This window comes from Nematolebias whitei, chromosome 9, assembly GCF_014905685.2.
Source record: "Nematolebias whitei isolate Nwh7 chromosome 9, NemWhi1, whole genome shotgun sequence".
Lineage (NCBI taxonomy): Eukaryota > Metazoa > Chordata > Actinopteri > Cyprinodontiformes > Rivulidae > Nematolebias > Nematolebias whitei.
This window is the reverse complement of record NC_056506.1, coordinates 43,204,344-43,217,798: the sequence shown is the minus strand read 5'-3', so window position 1 is coordinate 43,217,798 and position 13,455 is coordinate 43,204,344. Positions and strand designations below refer to the sequence as shown.

Here is a 13,455-nt window from a genome sequence, read left to right as displayed (position 1 = left end):
TATATATATATACAGTAATTTATATATATATATAAATTACTGTTTGCTGACGAACAATTAGCACAGATGCTAACCTGACATTGAAAATGCTATAGAAAGGCTAGCACAGTTAGCCTCAAGTTCATCAATGGAGATTTATAGACAAATCAAACGTTTTAGAGTCATTACCAAACACAGTCCATTTACAAAAACTCCAGCTTTTATTTACAAACATATATTGTTCAGAGTTCTGCAAAGAAAATATTAAAAAGATGTTTAAAAAAAAAAAACAGCTTTCACTCCATGAGGAAAAAGTCATGGTGCTAAAACTGCTCTGCCAATCATTAAAGTGGAGGCACAGATTAAAGTAAACAAAATACATTTTTGACATTGAAAAATAAATTCAGGATCTTCAGTGCCTGCAGTGTGATGCATCTAAAAATAGACGTTACCCCCACCCCCTGTAAAAGTGATAAATAAAACTCAAATGCTCATCTTCACTTTGCAACTGCTCCAGTCCTACAGTCTCACTTGTGTCCGCTCTGCTCTGCTCCTCTCATTCAGTTAAAGCATAAATGTGTGTTTACATCAGATATGAGAGCTGAGAATGAGTCTGCGTGTCATGTGGCCATAATCACAATAAATAAAGTTCCTGTTTACAGACAGCGTCAGATCTTCTCTGTAGAGCGAAGATCAACATCATCATTGTGTGGTCCTGCTTCGTTCCGAGAAGAAAGCCTTTAATTTAAGTGTAATTAGCGTGTCGCAGAGGTTTTAAAGGTTAATGGGCTTTGAGGGTGGCTTGGCCTCTCACTGTTTTCCCCAGTGTTTGTCAGGTCCGGTGTAGGAGGGAGTGGAGTGAGACACCGCCTGACTGGAACTCCTCTCCCCTCTCCTGTGTTGACATGACTCATCCTCTGTGGCGTGGAGTGCGACTGTGCCTCTCTGTATTTGACTACATGTGGAATGAGGACGGTGTGAGAGCGTGAGCGTTAATGCAGTGCTTTCCAACCCTTTCACACACCCCCTCCCTACTTTCTCCTCCCTCCTCCCTCCCTCCCTCCTCCCGTCCTCTCTGCTTTGCACTGTAGATGACTCAGACCCAGGCCATTCGAGTGAGACCTGGGGAGAGAGATTAGTGCCTCCCTGCAGGATATACGCAGGTAACTGCATCAGCCCGAACCTCAGCCCCTGACTCCTCTCCGAGTCGCGTCACACACGCTCTCTGCGCTACTGCTCCACTGTAAACACACACGCACACATGCACGTGTGTGTTTCCTCGCCTTGCATCTGCCCCCGTTACAGCTCAGCATTTGCGGGGGGTTGGGGGTGGCTTTAAGAGTGCCTTCTGCACTCGACTGGCTTAGAGAATGCTGTCTGTTTTTGTCCTTCCCTTCATGCTTGTCATCTGTTTCTCTGCGTGGCCAACAGATACAAGAGGAGGAAACTGTGACAATACATCTGCTGTCGAAATCACTTTTTTTCCCCCCTTCTTGGTTCTGTTGCAGATAAAGATGGACCAGATAAAAAGAAGATGAAGAAAGAGGCCGGGAGCAAAAAGTCGCAGTCATCAAACCTTTTATTTGGGTATCCGCTGTCAGAGCGCAAACAGATGGCTCTTCTCATGCAGATGACTGCCAACAGTCCAGGTTGGTGGATTCACTGTCTAACCTTCACCGCATCCTCAAGTGTGTTTACATCTGAGCGAGTCGTGCCTCTGAGCATCGTGTCTGAACTTTATGATAGGCTGTGAGTCATTTATTTAATAAATACAAATAAAAAATACTGTCTGGTTCACAGTAAAATGATTTACCTCTTGTTGCTCAGTCTAATGACTCTTATGGACAGACTGTACGATACTCAGCCTCCTTGTTCCAGTCAAACCTCAAAGTGAACTGGACCGGCTAATGGTGTAAACAAAATGTTGATTTCCTGATAATCCTCTGCTGGGAGCAGAAGCTTTTAATGACTGTGTTATAAATGTATTATTATCTCAGTCATATGAATATCTTGCTCTACTTTCACACCGCATGTAAGAGAAAGAAGAGTAGAGGTCATGGAAACTGTGGACCAGGAAGTGGGAAAGTTTAAAGAGGGTAAAGTCCAGAAAGCTTTGAAAAGAATGAAGGGGAAGGCAGTAGGACCTGATGACATACCAGTGGAGGTTTGGAAATGTCTTGGAGAGATGGCAGTGAGGTTTTTGATTCAAATATTCAATGGCATATTTGAGGGTGAGGAAATGCCTGAGGAATGGAGGAGAAGTGTGCTGGTGCCCATTTTTAAGAACAAAGGTCATGAACAAAGTTGTAGCAACTACAGGGGAATTAAGTTCATGAGCCACACGATGAAGATCTGGGAGAGAGTTGTGGAAGCAAGACTTAGACGAGAGGTGACTGTGAGCAACAGTATGGTTTCATGTCAAGAGCACCGCAGACGCCATCTTTGCTTTGAGGACGCTGATGGAGAAGTAAATGGTAAATGGTAAATGGAGCTTACTTCTATAGCGCCTTCCAGCCCCCTATGAGGGGCCCCAAGGCGCTTTACAGTACCAGCCATCCACCCATTCACACGCACATTCATACACCGGTGGCGGTAGGCTGCCATGCAAGGCGCCATCCAGTCCCACCGGGAGCAACTCGGGGTTAAGTGTCTTGCCCAGGGACACAACGGCACATGGTGTGGGAAGTCGGGATTCGAACCTCCAACCTTCCGATCAGAGGTCGGCTGCCACTACCACTGCACCACGGCCGCCCACAAGTACAGAGAGGGTCAGAAAGAACTCCATTGTGTCTTTGTGGATTTAGAAAAAGCATCTGACAGAGTGCCGAGGGAGGAGGTGTGGTGTTGCATGAGGAACTCTGGAGTGGCAGAGAAGTATGTTTAGACTGGTACAGGACATGTATGAGGACAGCAGGACAGTGGTGAGATGTGCTGTAGGAGTGACGGATAGCTTCAAGGTGGAGGTGGGAGTACATCAAGGATCGGTTCTGAGCCCCTTCTTGTTTGCTCTGGTGATGGACTGACTAACAGGTGAGGTCAGGCAGGAATCCCCATGGACTATGATGTTTGCAGATGACATTGTGATCTGTGGTGAGAACAGGGAACAGGTGGAAGAGAACTTGGAGAGGTGGAGGTGTGCACTTGAAAGAAGAGGAATGAAAGTCAGCCGTAGTAAGAGAGAGTACATGTGTGAATGAGAGGGAGGCTGGTGGAACAGTGAGGCTACAAGGAGCAGAGGTCACAAAGGTGCAGGAGTTCAAGTACTTTGGGTCCACTGTCCAGGAACATGGGGAATGTGGTAAAGAGGTGAAGAGAGTCCAGGCAGGATGGAGTGGATGAAGCAAAGTTTCAGGAGTGATTTGTGACAAAAAGGGTGTCAGCAAAGGTCAAAGGAAAAGTTTACAAGACAGACCAGCTATGTTGTATGGTCTGGAGACAGAGACATGGACAAAAAGACAGGAGACAGAACTGGAAGTGTCAGAAATGAAGATGTTGAGGTTCTCCTTAGGAGTGACAAGGATGGATAAGATCAGGAATGAGATCATCAGAGGTACAGCACAGGTTGAACAACTGGGAGATAAAGTTAGAGAGACCAGACTGAGATGATCTGGACATGTTCAGAGGAGGGACAGTGGGTATACTGGTAGAAGGATGTTAGAGGATTCTGCTCCAGAGTTGCCAGAAAGATTAAATGTAAAGATTAAATGGAACGAGTGCGACAGATGAGCTGCAGACTGTTCACACTGGAGTCTGATGAACATAGTTTTTAAATCGTAACATAAACAACCGCAAAAAAATAAAATAAAAAAGATCTCAGCAAAACTTGGGATTGGAGCATTAAGAGCTGCAGTAGCGTGAGCGTGGCCTCGTGCAGCTGTGGTAGGGCAGCTGACATTGGACCAGGATCATTCTTGCATGACCAGTTTCACCTGAACCGAAAGCTACTGCGACTGAAATGTTTTGGTATTTAAAACAGCTCTTCAATGCAGAACTTGGTGAACTTTAGATTGTTTTACTTAGTTTAAATGATGGAGATGTTCCTACTGCCCAGGCACTCTCCTATGAATCAATAAAGATTTATCCTTTGAAAAAAAGACATTATTCTGTACATTTTATTCAATTATAATTTGCAACACTTTGTTCAATTTGGGTAAAAAAACTCGTAAGTTAAGCATCTGCTTCCTAACCTCAGCTAAAACACATTAATTAATGTATCCACAGCTACAATAACAGCTGTTTATTGTTCCTTCCTTTGCTTTTGCTTCAGCCGTCTGTTAAGTCTTTTCTCTTTGCCTGTGTCCAGACTCGACTCCCAGCCACCCCTCACAGACGACCCCCGTGCAGAAGAAAGTCCCCAGCAGCGCCTCGTCTCGGCAGAAGGACAAAGTCAACAAGAGGAACGAGCGAGGAGAGACCCCCCTTCACATGGCGGCGATCCGAGGAGACGCCAAGCAAGTCAAAGAGCTCATTAGCCTGGGAGCTGACGTCAACGTCAAAGACTTTGCAGGTACAAAGACGCAGGAGATAATTAGTTGACAGCTTTCATTAAGTCTGTTTGGTTCTAATGAGATGAAGCTGAGAAGCAGCTGCTGATTCAAAGGTTAAATCTTTGGTGAGATATCAGGCAGTCGGCACACGAGTGACTCTTGTGCACGTGGAGAGAAAGCAGGATGAACTCCGTATAAATTGCAGGTGTGAACGTTTTTACTCCTGTTCTCACCAGGTTGGACTCCTCTTCACGAAGCCTGTAATCTCGGTTACTACGACGTGGCGAAGGTTTTAATCGCAGCAGGTGCAGAGGTGAACACACAAGGTCTGGACGACGACACGCCGCTTCACGACGCTTCCAGCAGCGGGCACACGGACGTAAGGGATAAATCTCTTCGAGAAGCACACTGCAAACTGAAAACACGTACTGAAGATCTCCTCAGGTCTGACATACACTCATCGGCCTCTTTGCTAGTACCTGCTCGGACCCCCTTTTGTTTGTCTTTGTGGCATAAATTCAACAAGATGTTGGAAACGTTCCTCAGAGGTTCTGGTCCAGCTTGACATGTTGGCGTCACACAGTTTCTGCAGAGTTGTCAGCACTAGATTATGATGTGAATCACCCGTTCCACCACATCCCAAAGATGATTGATTAGACTCGGATCATGAGCTGATGGCTGTGGAGACCTTTGTTGTCCATCGAGTTGAGATCATCAGACCAGGCGATGATTTTTAAATTTTTTTACTGTTTAATTTTGGTGTAGCTTCAGTTTCCTGTTTTTAGCTGACAGGAGTGGCACACGGTGTGGTCTTCTGCTCCTGCAGCCCGACTGTTTCAAGGTTGGACGTGTTGTGTTCAGAGATGGTTTTCTGCAGGCCTCAGTTGAACAAATCGTTATTTGAGCTACTGCTACCTTTCTGCTTTTTCTCCTCTGACTTTAAAAAGGCTTTTCTTGTCCACACAACTGCTGGAGGGTTTTTTTATCTTTCTCGTTAAAACCGAGAGACGGTGTGAAAAAGTCCCAGTGGATCAGCAGTTTGTGAAATACTCAGACCAACAACCTCCAACTAACACCACACGTTGTGATGCCCGATTTGAACTTCAGCAACTTGTCTTCGTCTACACAGACTTTGAGCTGCTGCCTCGTGATTGGCTCATTAGATATTTGTGTTAACAAGAAATTGAACAAGTGGGCTTAATAAAGTGGCCCGTGAGTGCATGTGAAGCCGTTAGTGGAAAATATAAAATAAATAAATAAAAGATGAGTCTGTGCACATAAAGAAAAACATTACAACTCTAATGGAAATCTGATCTATAAAGTCAAAACTTAATTACAACTTTAAGAGGTAAGTTTCAGGTTTAATAATCATGCTCTAATTGTATTTTAATAACAAATTTCTTACATTTGTTAATCAAAAAAGTATGTGCAGCACACAATGCTATTTTCTTCTATTTACAAGTAAAAATATAAGTTTTCCTCTGCAGACTGTCAACGGCTAATAGTTAAATCAAGATTTAGCCGCACAGTATTCACAATATTTGTTAGAATTTTGCTACTCTATAGATAAGTATTTGTCACAGTTTCAAATGATACGTTTGAGCCTAATCTTCCTGATGTTCAGTATACATTTTAATATTTGTTTTTTTAATCTGCAGATTGTGAAACTTCTGCTTCGTCACGGTGGAAATGCCTTCCAAGCAAACAAGCGTGGCGAGCGGCCGGTGGACGTGGCGGACTCAGCGGAGCTGGAACAGCTTCTTAAAGGCGAGGTGCCGATGTCGGATCAAGATGAAACCTCCTCAGGTTGGCTCTTATGTTTTAATATAAGTGGCTCTAGATTTTTTTGCGGTTAACAAGATGGATCTGAATCTTGACTTTAGTATTACAGTAGTCCCTTGTTTATCGCGGGGGATCCGTACTCTGAAGACCCGCGATAAGTGAAAAACCGCTAAGTAGGAATGGTAGTACAAGTAGTAAGTAGTAGTTTATTTTAGTATATATATATATATATATAAAGGTGTTTTAAATCCTTCCCTCTCTATTCTAAACAATGTTTTTAAACTCTAAACGCTCTAAAAGAGCACAGAATGTCATGATTTCAGCCCCCTGCCTCTGCTGCTCTCAGCCACCTGCAAGCACTCTTGGCCACGCCCACTTCTACGTTTTGCACGGAGAACAGCTGATCAGCTGCAGCAGGAAGTTTATCCTGCAGTATGGGTTGCACAAAGGTGCAACAAGTGCTAAATAATTGTAAATAATTTATTTTAAATAAAAATTTCATGCCGATCGTGCGGCTCATCCATCAATCAGCATATTGTGTGTCATGTCCAATCTTATTTTGAAAAACTGCGATCGAGCGAGTCCACGATAAACGAACCGCAATGTAGCGAGGGACTACTGTATTACTGAAACGGCTCGTACAGACAGATTGTTTTTTACTTGAAAACATTGTATTGTTTTTATGAAAACGCTCTTTTCTTCCCTGCAGAATCTGAAGACCCCTCGTCTGTCAATCCATCCAGTGTGGACGACAACATGGAGGACACTGATACTGAAAAAGACTCAGATGGCAAAGCGGCCACAAAGACATCAGGCATGGACGAGTATGAATTTAAGGATGAGGAAGAGGAGGAGGACCTGAGTAAAGCCCTGAACGACAGACACATTCCCAGGAGGGAGCTGCGGCAGAGAGAAAAGGAGGACAAAGACAGGAATCATGTGGCAGGGAAGCAGAACAAGGCTGACTCTTTGTCAAAGTCCAAAAAGCAGAAAACGCCTCGCGTCCACTGCAGCTCTGACACCTCCAGCGACGAAATGGAGAGCCTGTCTGAAAAAAGAAACTCGCCCACCTGCTCTCAGAGCTCAGAAAGCCACAAACCCGACGGGAGATTGAAAAAGGACAACGTCGATCAAAAAGACAAAAGTAAAGTGAAAAGGAAGTGCAAAAGTCAGAACAAAAACAAGGAAAACCAGGAGGACGGGAAAGAGAACAGCAAAACTCTAGTTCTGTCCGTGTCGGAGAGCACCGAGAAGGGTCGGGAGGAGGACTCCTTCAAGATGTCTTTCAGTCCGAAAGATGACTCCTCTGTCCACCTCTTCCATCTGTCGTCCATCAAGGCCCCTAAGCTGAACCACAGCTCGGCAGATAAACAGACTCCGCTCAAACAGGAAAATACTAAGATCTCCATCCTTGACAGCTCTTGTCCCGTGGACAAATACAACCACTACTCTGATGGAGATTACTGCACTGAAAGCTCCAGCACCAAAGGGTGTAAACACAGGGAGAAGAGCAAGCACCAACAAAAAGACTCCGGCGTGGACGGAGACGACGGCCATTCGAGCCCCTTCAAAGACAGCAGCATTGGAAACAGCCTGGACAGCGACGGTGCCTTACAGAAGACGGACTTGGACGGCAAAGTAGTGAAGAAGCATAAACTCAAACACAAGGAGAAAGATAAACACAGGAGGGAGTACGAGGCCGAGCGGAGCCGCCACAGGCAAAAGGAGGCCAGGAAAGACGGCCACAGGAATTTGGAATTTGACAGGGAGTTCTGGAAAGAAAATTTTTTCAAAAGCGACGAGGCAGATGAACTTCTGGGAGTGAAAAAGGAAGGTGAAGACGTCAGCTTGCTCCAGAAGGCGGCAGATTCCTCCCCCGTCAAAGATGAGAGGAGCTCGAAAGAGAAGCACTCCAGCAGCAAAGAGAAAAGGCCGAGAGAGGAGCGGGAGAAAGAAAGGGCTGTGAAAAAGGAGCGAAAGGAGGCTGCCGGGAAGGAGGAGAAGGTGAGGGACTCGAAGCCGAGCGAGCGTGATGAGAAGGTGGACTGTCACGGCTCAGGCTGGATTCCTGAGGAGGCGCTGCAGAACAACAGCGTGAAAGAAGAGACTGAGGAAAAACCCGTAAGTGGGATCTCTGTTGATCAGGACCAGCTGGAGCCCTCTGACAAAGGCTCACGTGAGAAATCTGACAAGAGGCTTCCAGGAAAAGAGAGGGATTCAGATAAAATGGAGAAAAGGCATCTCGAGAAGGAGAAGAAGATTAAATTGGAGCACTCTGACAAAGCTGAGCCACAGAATTCAGTGGAGCGCTGGAAGGAAAAAGAGAAAATAGGAACCATTTCTTCCGTCTCGCCCGGAGATAAAAGCTTTAGAGAGAATGAAAGACTCAAATCTTTATCCACCGTAAAGAAGCATGAAGATGGCAGGAAAAATAAAGACAGGTTTGACAAGCGGTCTGATAGGGAAAGGCAGGACAGAGAATATGTTGCAGGAGATCACAGAGACAGAGATCGTTCAAACGCTGAACGGAGAGGAAAACCTCTGGAGAAGTCCTCAGATCACAGCAAGCCTGATCGCTTCAAAGAAAAGGACTGCGACAGGAAAAAGAGAGAGAAGATTAAAGATGGAGGTCTTTCTTCAAGCTCCAATCTGAAATTACTTTTAGAAGATAAGAAAAGTTATCTGTCAGAAAGCACTAAGGTCTTATCTTTGAAATCAAGAGAGGAAGTTGCGAGAACGCCAGAGAAGGATCGTGATCGGCGAGACCGGGACAGAGACTCTGATCGGCACAAGGACAAGGAGCGGCACAAAGACCGCTCCCAGCAGGCGAAAACCAACAAGGCCGACGCAGAAAAGACCAAATCCAAAGCTTCTGCAGGAGCACGAGACGGCAAGCCGAAAGAAAAGCGTCTCGTCAACGATGACCTAATGCAGACCAGCTTCGAGCGTATGCTCAGCATGAAGGACCAAGAGATCGAGCTGTGGCATCGGAAACATCTGGAGAAGATCAAACAGAAGGAGCGGGAAAGGCTGAAACAGCGGCCCCTGACAGATCCAGGGAAGTCCAAGCCTAAAGACAGAACAAAGTCCGAACCGTGTTTGAGCAAGGAACTGATCCGTTCGAGAAGCTCCGAAGCGCCCGACGTCCAAAGCAGAGAGAGATCTCTAAAAGACGGCATGAGCCCCAGAACTGTGTCTCTAGACGGGAGGAGCCTGCCCACCATCGGGGCAAAGGTCATGTCGGCCGTGGAAAACTGTCTGAGCAGGTCGCCTCGGCCAGAGAGCGAACGCAGCGGCCTCATGTCCAGGTCCGTGTCTCTAGTCTCTGTAGCCAGCTCCGAGGATTCCTGCCAGGCCTCAACACTGACCCCCAGAAACACCGAATACGACTCTGACATGAACATGGAGGCCTCAGACTCCCAGCAAGCCTTCCTCCAGTCTTCCCTCATCATCCAAGCTGCCAGGTCGCCATCTGTCCACGATAAAGATTGCAACAGTCTTCCAGATGTTCTCCAAACTAACCGGACGCTGCTCCCGGGCAAGCACGAATCTCCGTACCTCAGGGCTATTCTGAACGAGGACGCCAACTCTTCAGCTGAGGGTAAAGGTGCTGAACATCTGTCCAAGTCCAGCCTGACCACGACCCCAGGAGAAGAGCTGAAACCGAAGGAGACCCCAGAACCTGACGAGAACCTCAGCAGTCAACAGAAATCAAACTCAGCTGCTGATCTAGTGATCGAGAGGGAGGGAGGCACAGATACACAACCGTTAATCTGTGATCTTCCAGGTGTAAACCTGAAAATCCCACAGTCTGGTGCCTCTGAGACCGGGTCAGCAGAGCAGAAGTCCCCCCCGGTCTCTGATCTAGCTGCTGAAAAAGACACTCCGTGTCTGATGGAGACCTCACCTGGAGAAGAGTCTGATCAACCTTTAATGTCTGCATCGTCTCCAGCAGTCGACCCGTCGGCTCTCACAAACGCGAACATCGTCCAGCAGAGAGAACCAGTACCACCTGCCGCTGGTACCGAGAACCAGCAGCAGACCCAGTCGGGGGTTTCTGACCATTCTGACCATAGTGACAAACCTGTGGAAAACCCCGACAGAGCAGAAGAAGAGGACATGGAGACTGGTTCAGAAAACCTTAGAACAGAAAGGGCGGGGAGTCCGGTACTGTCCATCAGTTTGCACATTCCCGTCTCTGCTGAAGGAGAGACATCACCCAGTTTAATTAAAACTGAGTCCAAAGACTCAGAAGAAGACGGGATCATAAATTATCCAGACTGCAAGAAGTCCTGGCCCCCCAGTGACGATGCAGTCTTTTGTCCTGGGTCTCAGACAGAGGACAATGTGTCCTGTGCGAGTCCTGAACACAAGGCTGAGGAGAGGACCGACGTCCCACAGAGCTCAGAGATCAACAGAACCGAGAGTTCTCCGCTCGAAGGCAGCCTGAGTTCAGAAGGTGTCTCTGAGTACAAAACTGAGCTCCACCCTGAGCCGATGGAGGCCACGCCAGACGACGAGAAACCCGAGTCCTCGTCCGCAGCCGAAGAGCAGAGTCAAACTAGCATCCAGCCGGCAGCTCAGACGGACAGCAGCAACACCTCGGGATGTTCCTCTCCTCAGTCCGGAGACCAGGAGTCCGACTCTTCGGGAGCCAAGCTCAAGCTCCGCCCCTCAGACGAGGAAGCGGACGTCCACGTTCCTCATCCGCGCAAGAGGAAGATGCCCAAGCTGCTGAGCTCCCAGCTGAGCGCCACGGCTCAGCAGGAGAAGGAGAGGTGCCAGCAGTCTCTGGCAGCCATCGTGGACTCCGTGAAGCTGGAGGAGATCGAGCCCTACCAGACGGAGCGAGCCAACCCGTACTACGAGTTCCTGCACATACGCAAGAAGATCGAGGAGAAGCGCAAAGTGCTGTGCAACGTCACGCCCCAACCGCCACAGTATTACGACGAATACGTGACCTTTAATGGATCCTACCTCCTGGACGGGAACCCCCTCAGCAAACTCTGCATACCAACGGTGAGTGACCAAACCTTTGACCAATAAAATCTACCTGAGCCTCGGGATTAATGGTTTGATTTGGACCTGTTTTGGTAGAAAATTATTCTGGTTTTAGGTAAAACCGCTAATAGATTTTGCATTAAAGATTTGTTTGTAGACGAATGTTTTTATTCTTAGCTGTCAGTAATTCCTCTCTACGGCCGTGGTTCTCAAAAACAACAAACAGAAACTTGTGACCCCGTCTTTGAACACATTTAGGCCCAGAACATAATGTCAACGACTAGCATTGCAAAATAAATGTTGGTTTTCAATTTTGTTTATGGAAATCATCTCAAGACCCCAAACCTGATGTTTTGTGGCCCACAATGGGGTCGCGACCCCAACTGTAAGAGCCTAAATGAATGTTACGTTGTTTAACTGTTGTGGTGGCACAGGCGTTCAGATTTCTTATCCTTCAGGTAATTGCATGAAGGGTGTGGTCACACATTACTTAGCTGATCTGAGTCATGGCACCAGGTGGGGGGTTAGTAGGTGTTTTTTTGTAAAAGTTTCTGTTGATGGTCACCCTTTTGATCGACGTCTTTATTGTCATTTTTCAGTCATATTTACCAGCGATGTAAATTAATTACATTACATAATTAGTCATTAATACAGGTGCTGTTTGCTGGATGGCAAAAGTCACTGTGCCAGTTTTAAAATAAATACACAAAACACAAGTTGGACTCAGCGTGACTCATTGGAGGTCACAGAACAAAACGTACTCAGCCGGCAGCAGCTTTATTTGTGGATTCACGTCACTGCACCAACTTTGGAAACCACTGTCCCGCAGTCAACCTGCCAGTGTTTATAATGTCAAGTTCAACTGGGAACAACTATAAATAAATTATAAATCACTCAAAGTTCCTCCTCGCGCTGAAAAACACTTAAATTACGAAACAAACTTGTTTTTGAACGCCTCGTTTACTGTTTGAGAGGAACTGTTCCCTGAACTCACGATGGTGTAACTCCTGCAGCTGCAATGATCGATCATTTAAAGTCTCGAATCTAAAGTCAGTGATGGAAGTGCAGAACCGATCGGATCAATACCGAAATCTGTAAACAGGAACTTTGTCCCTTCAGGGTTCCTGTTCTCCAACGCGCAACAGGAAGTGATTAACTTTAGACATAACACGTTAAAGTTGCTGTTTTTCTGTGCTGTGTTTGGATTAAATGCTGCTCCTCTGATGTTCAGGTTAAAGCTGCAGGTTGTCAGTATTTATTTATTTATTTATTTATTTATTTACACAATAAAATAAAAGCAGATTTTAAAATCTGCACATTTATCAGTTCTGATGATAAACATCTGCTGCACGCGCCGACGGGCAGATTGTGTTGCTTCTGTTTGCACAGATCGGCCCCAGCAAGCACAAAAATGTCCTAACTGATCAGATTTACTGAGCTGACGTTTGACGTGGTAGTAGCTGAGAGTCATCCACAACACACATTAAGACATCGCACAGATCTCATGATATCAAAGGGATAAAAGCAAAAATTTCAAGGGTTAGATCCTCAGCTAAATGAATTATTCATAAAGTTTCGTAGTTTAATCGCACTTCCTGCTCGACTCGTAGCGGATTTTTATTAAATGCAATTAATTTTATTTATAACTTTTATTTTAACTTGCATCTTGTGGTTTTGCTTTTACTAGTTTTTAGATTTTAAACTTAATCTCTTCAATTTTTACACTTTTTTTTTACATCTCTGGTGTTTCCTTGGTTCCTCACCTGTTTGTTGTTTTTATTTGCTTGTTACTTCTTTATTTATTTATTTTTATTTGGTGTAAAACACGTTTAGTTTTCTTCACCTGCAATAACTCCATCTCTTCTCAACATTTAATGATTTATGTCTAAAACTCGTCATTTTGTACGTAAATATACTCTAAATGCAGATTTAATTCTCCTTTATTGAGTTCCTCTCGGCATCAGAAACGCAGGTGACCCACAGCCGAAGCTGTACCTGAACGCCTCTCGTTCAGAGGCTAAAAACGAAGCTGCTGAAGCCGTTGCTCACTCGGTGCGTTTGCGTTCTGTGCAGATAACTCCGCCTCCGTCGTTACCGGAGCCGCTGAAGGAAATGTTCAAACAACAAGAGGTCGTCCGGATGAAACTCCGGCTGCAGCACAGCATCGAGAGGGTGAGTGACGCGCTCGAAACACTCACACGCAGAC

General features: G+C 46.0%; 1 protein-coding gene across 3 annotated transcripts in view; it reads left to right on the top strand.

The window, feature by feature from the left end:
• The window catches only part of ankrd12 (ankyrin repeat domain 12), a 51,795-nt gene that overhangs the window by 35,398 nt on the left and 2,942 nt on the right, over positions 1-13,455 (top strand). For 2 of the 3 annotated variants that reach the window (XM_037682380.1, XM_037682381.1), the window contains exons 4-10: positions 1,071-1,142; positions 1,488-1,628; positions 4,283-4,486; positions 4,703-4,845; positions 6,125-6,272; positions 6,958-11,267; positions 13,323-13,421. In XM_037682380.1, the coding sequence (XP_037538308.1) occupies positions 1,071-1,142; positions 1,488-1,628; positions 4,283-4,486; positions 4,703-4,845; positions 6,125-6,272; positions 6,958-11,267; positions 13,323-13,421 (5,117 nt within the window). The remainder of the gene's footprint in view (positions 1-1,070; positions 1,143-1,487; positions 1,629-4,282; positions 4,487-4,702; positions 4,846-6,124; positions 6,273-6,957; positions 11,268-13,322; positions 13,422-13,455) is intronic. The other variant, XM_037682382.1, reaches the window with a different exon arrangement.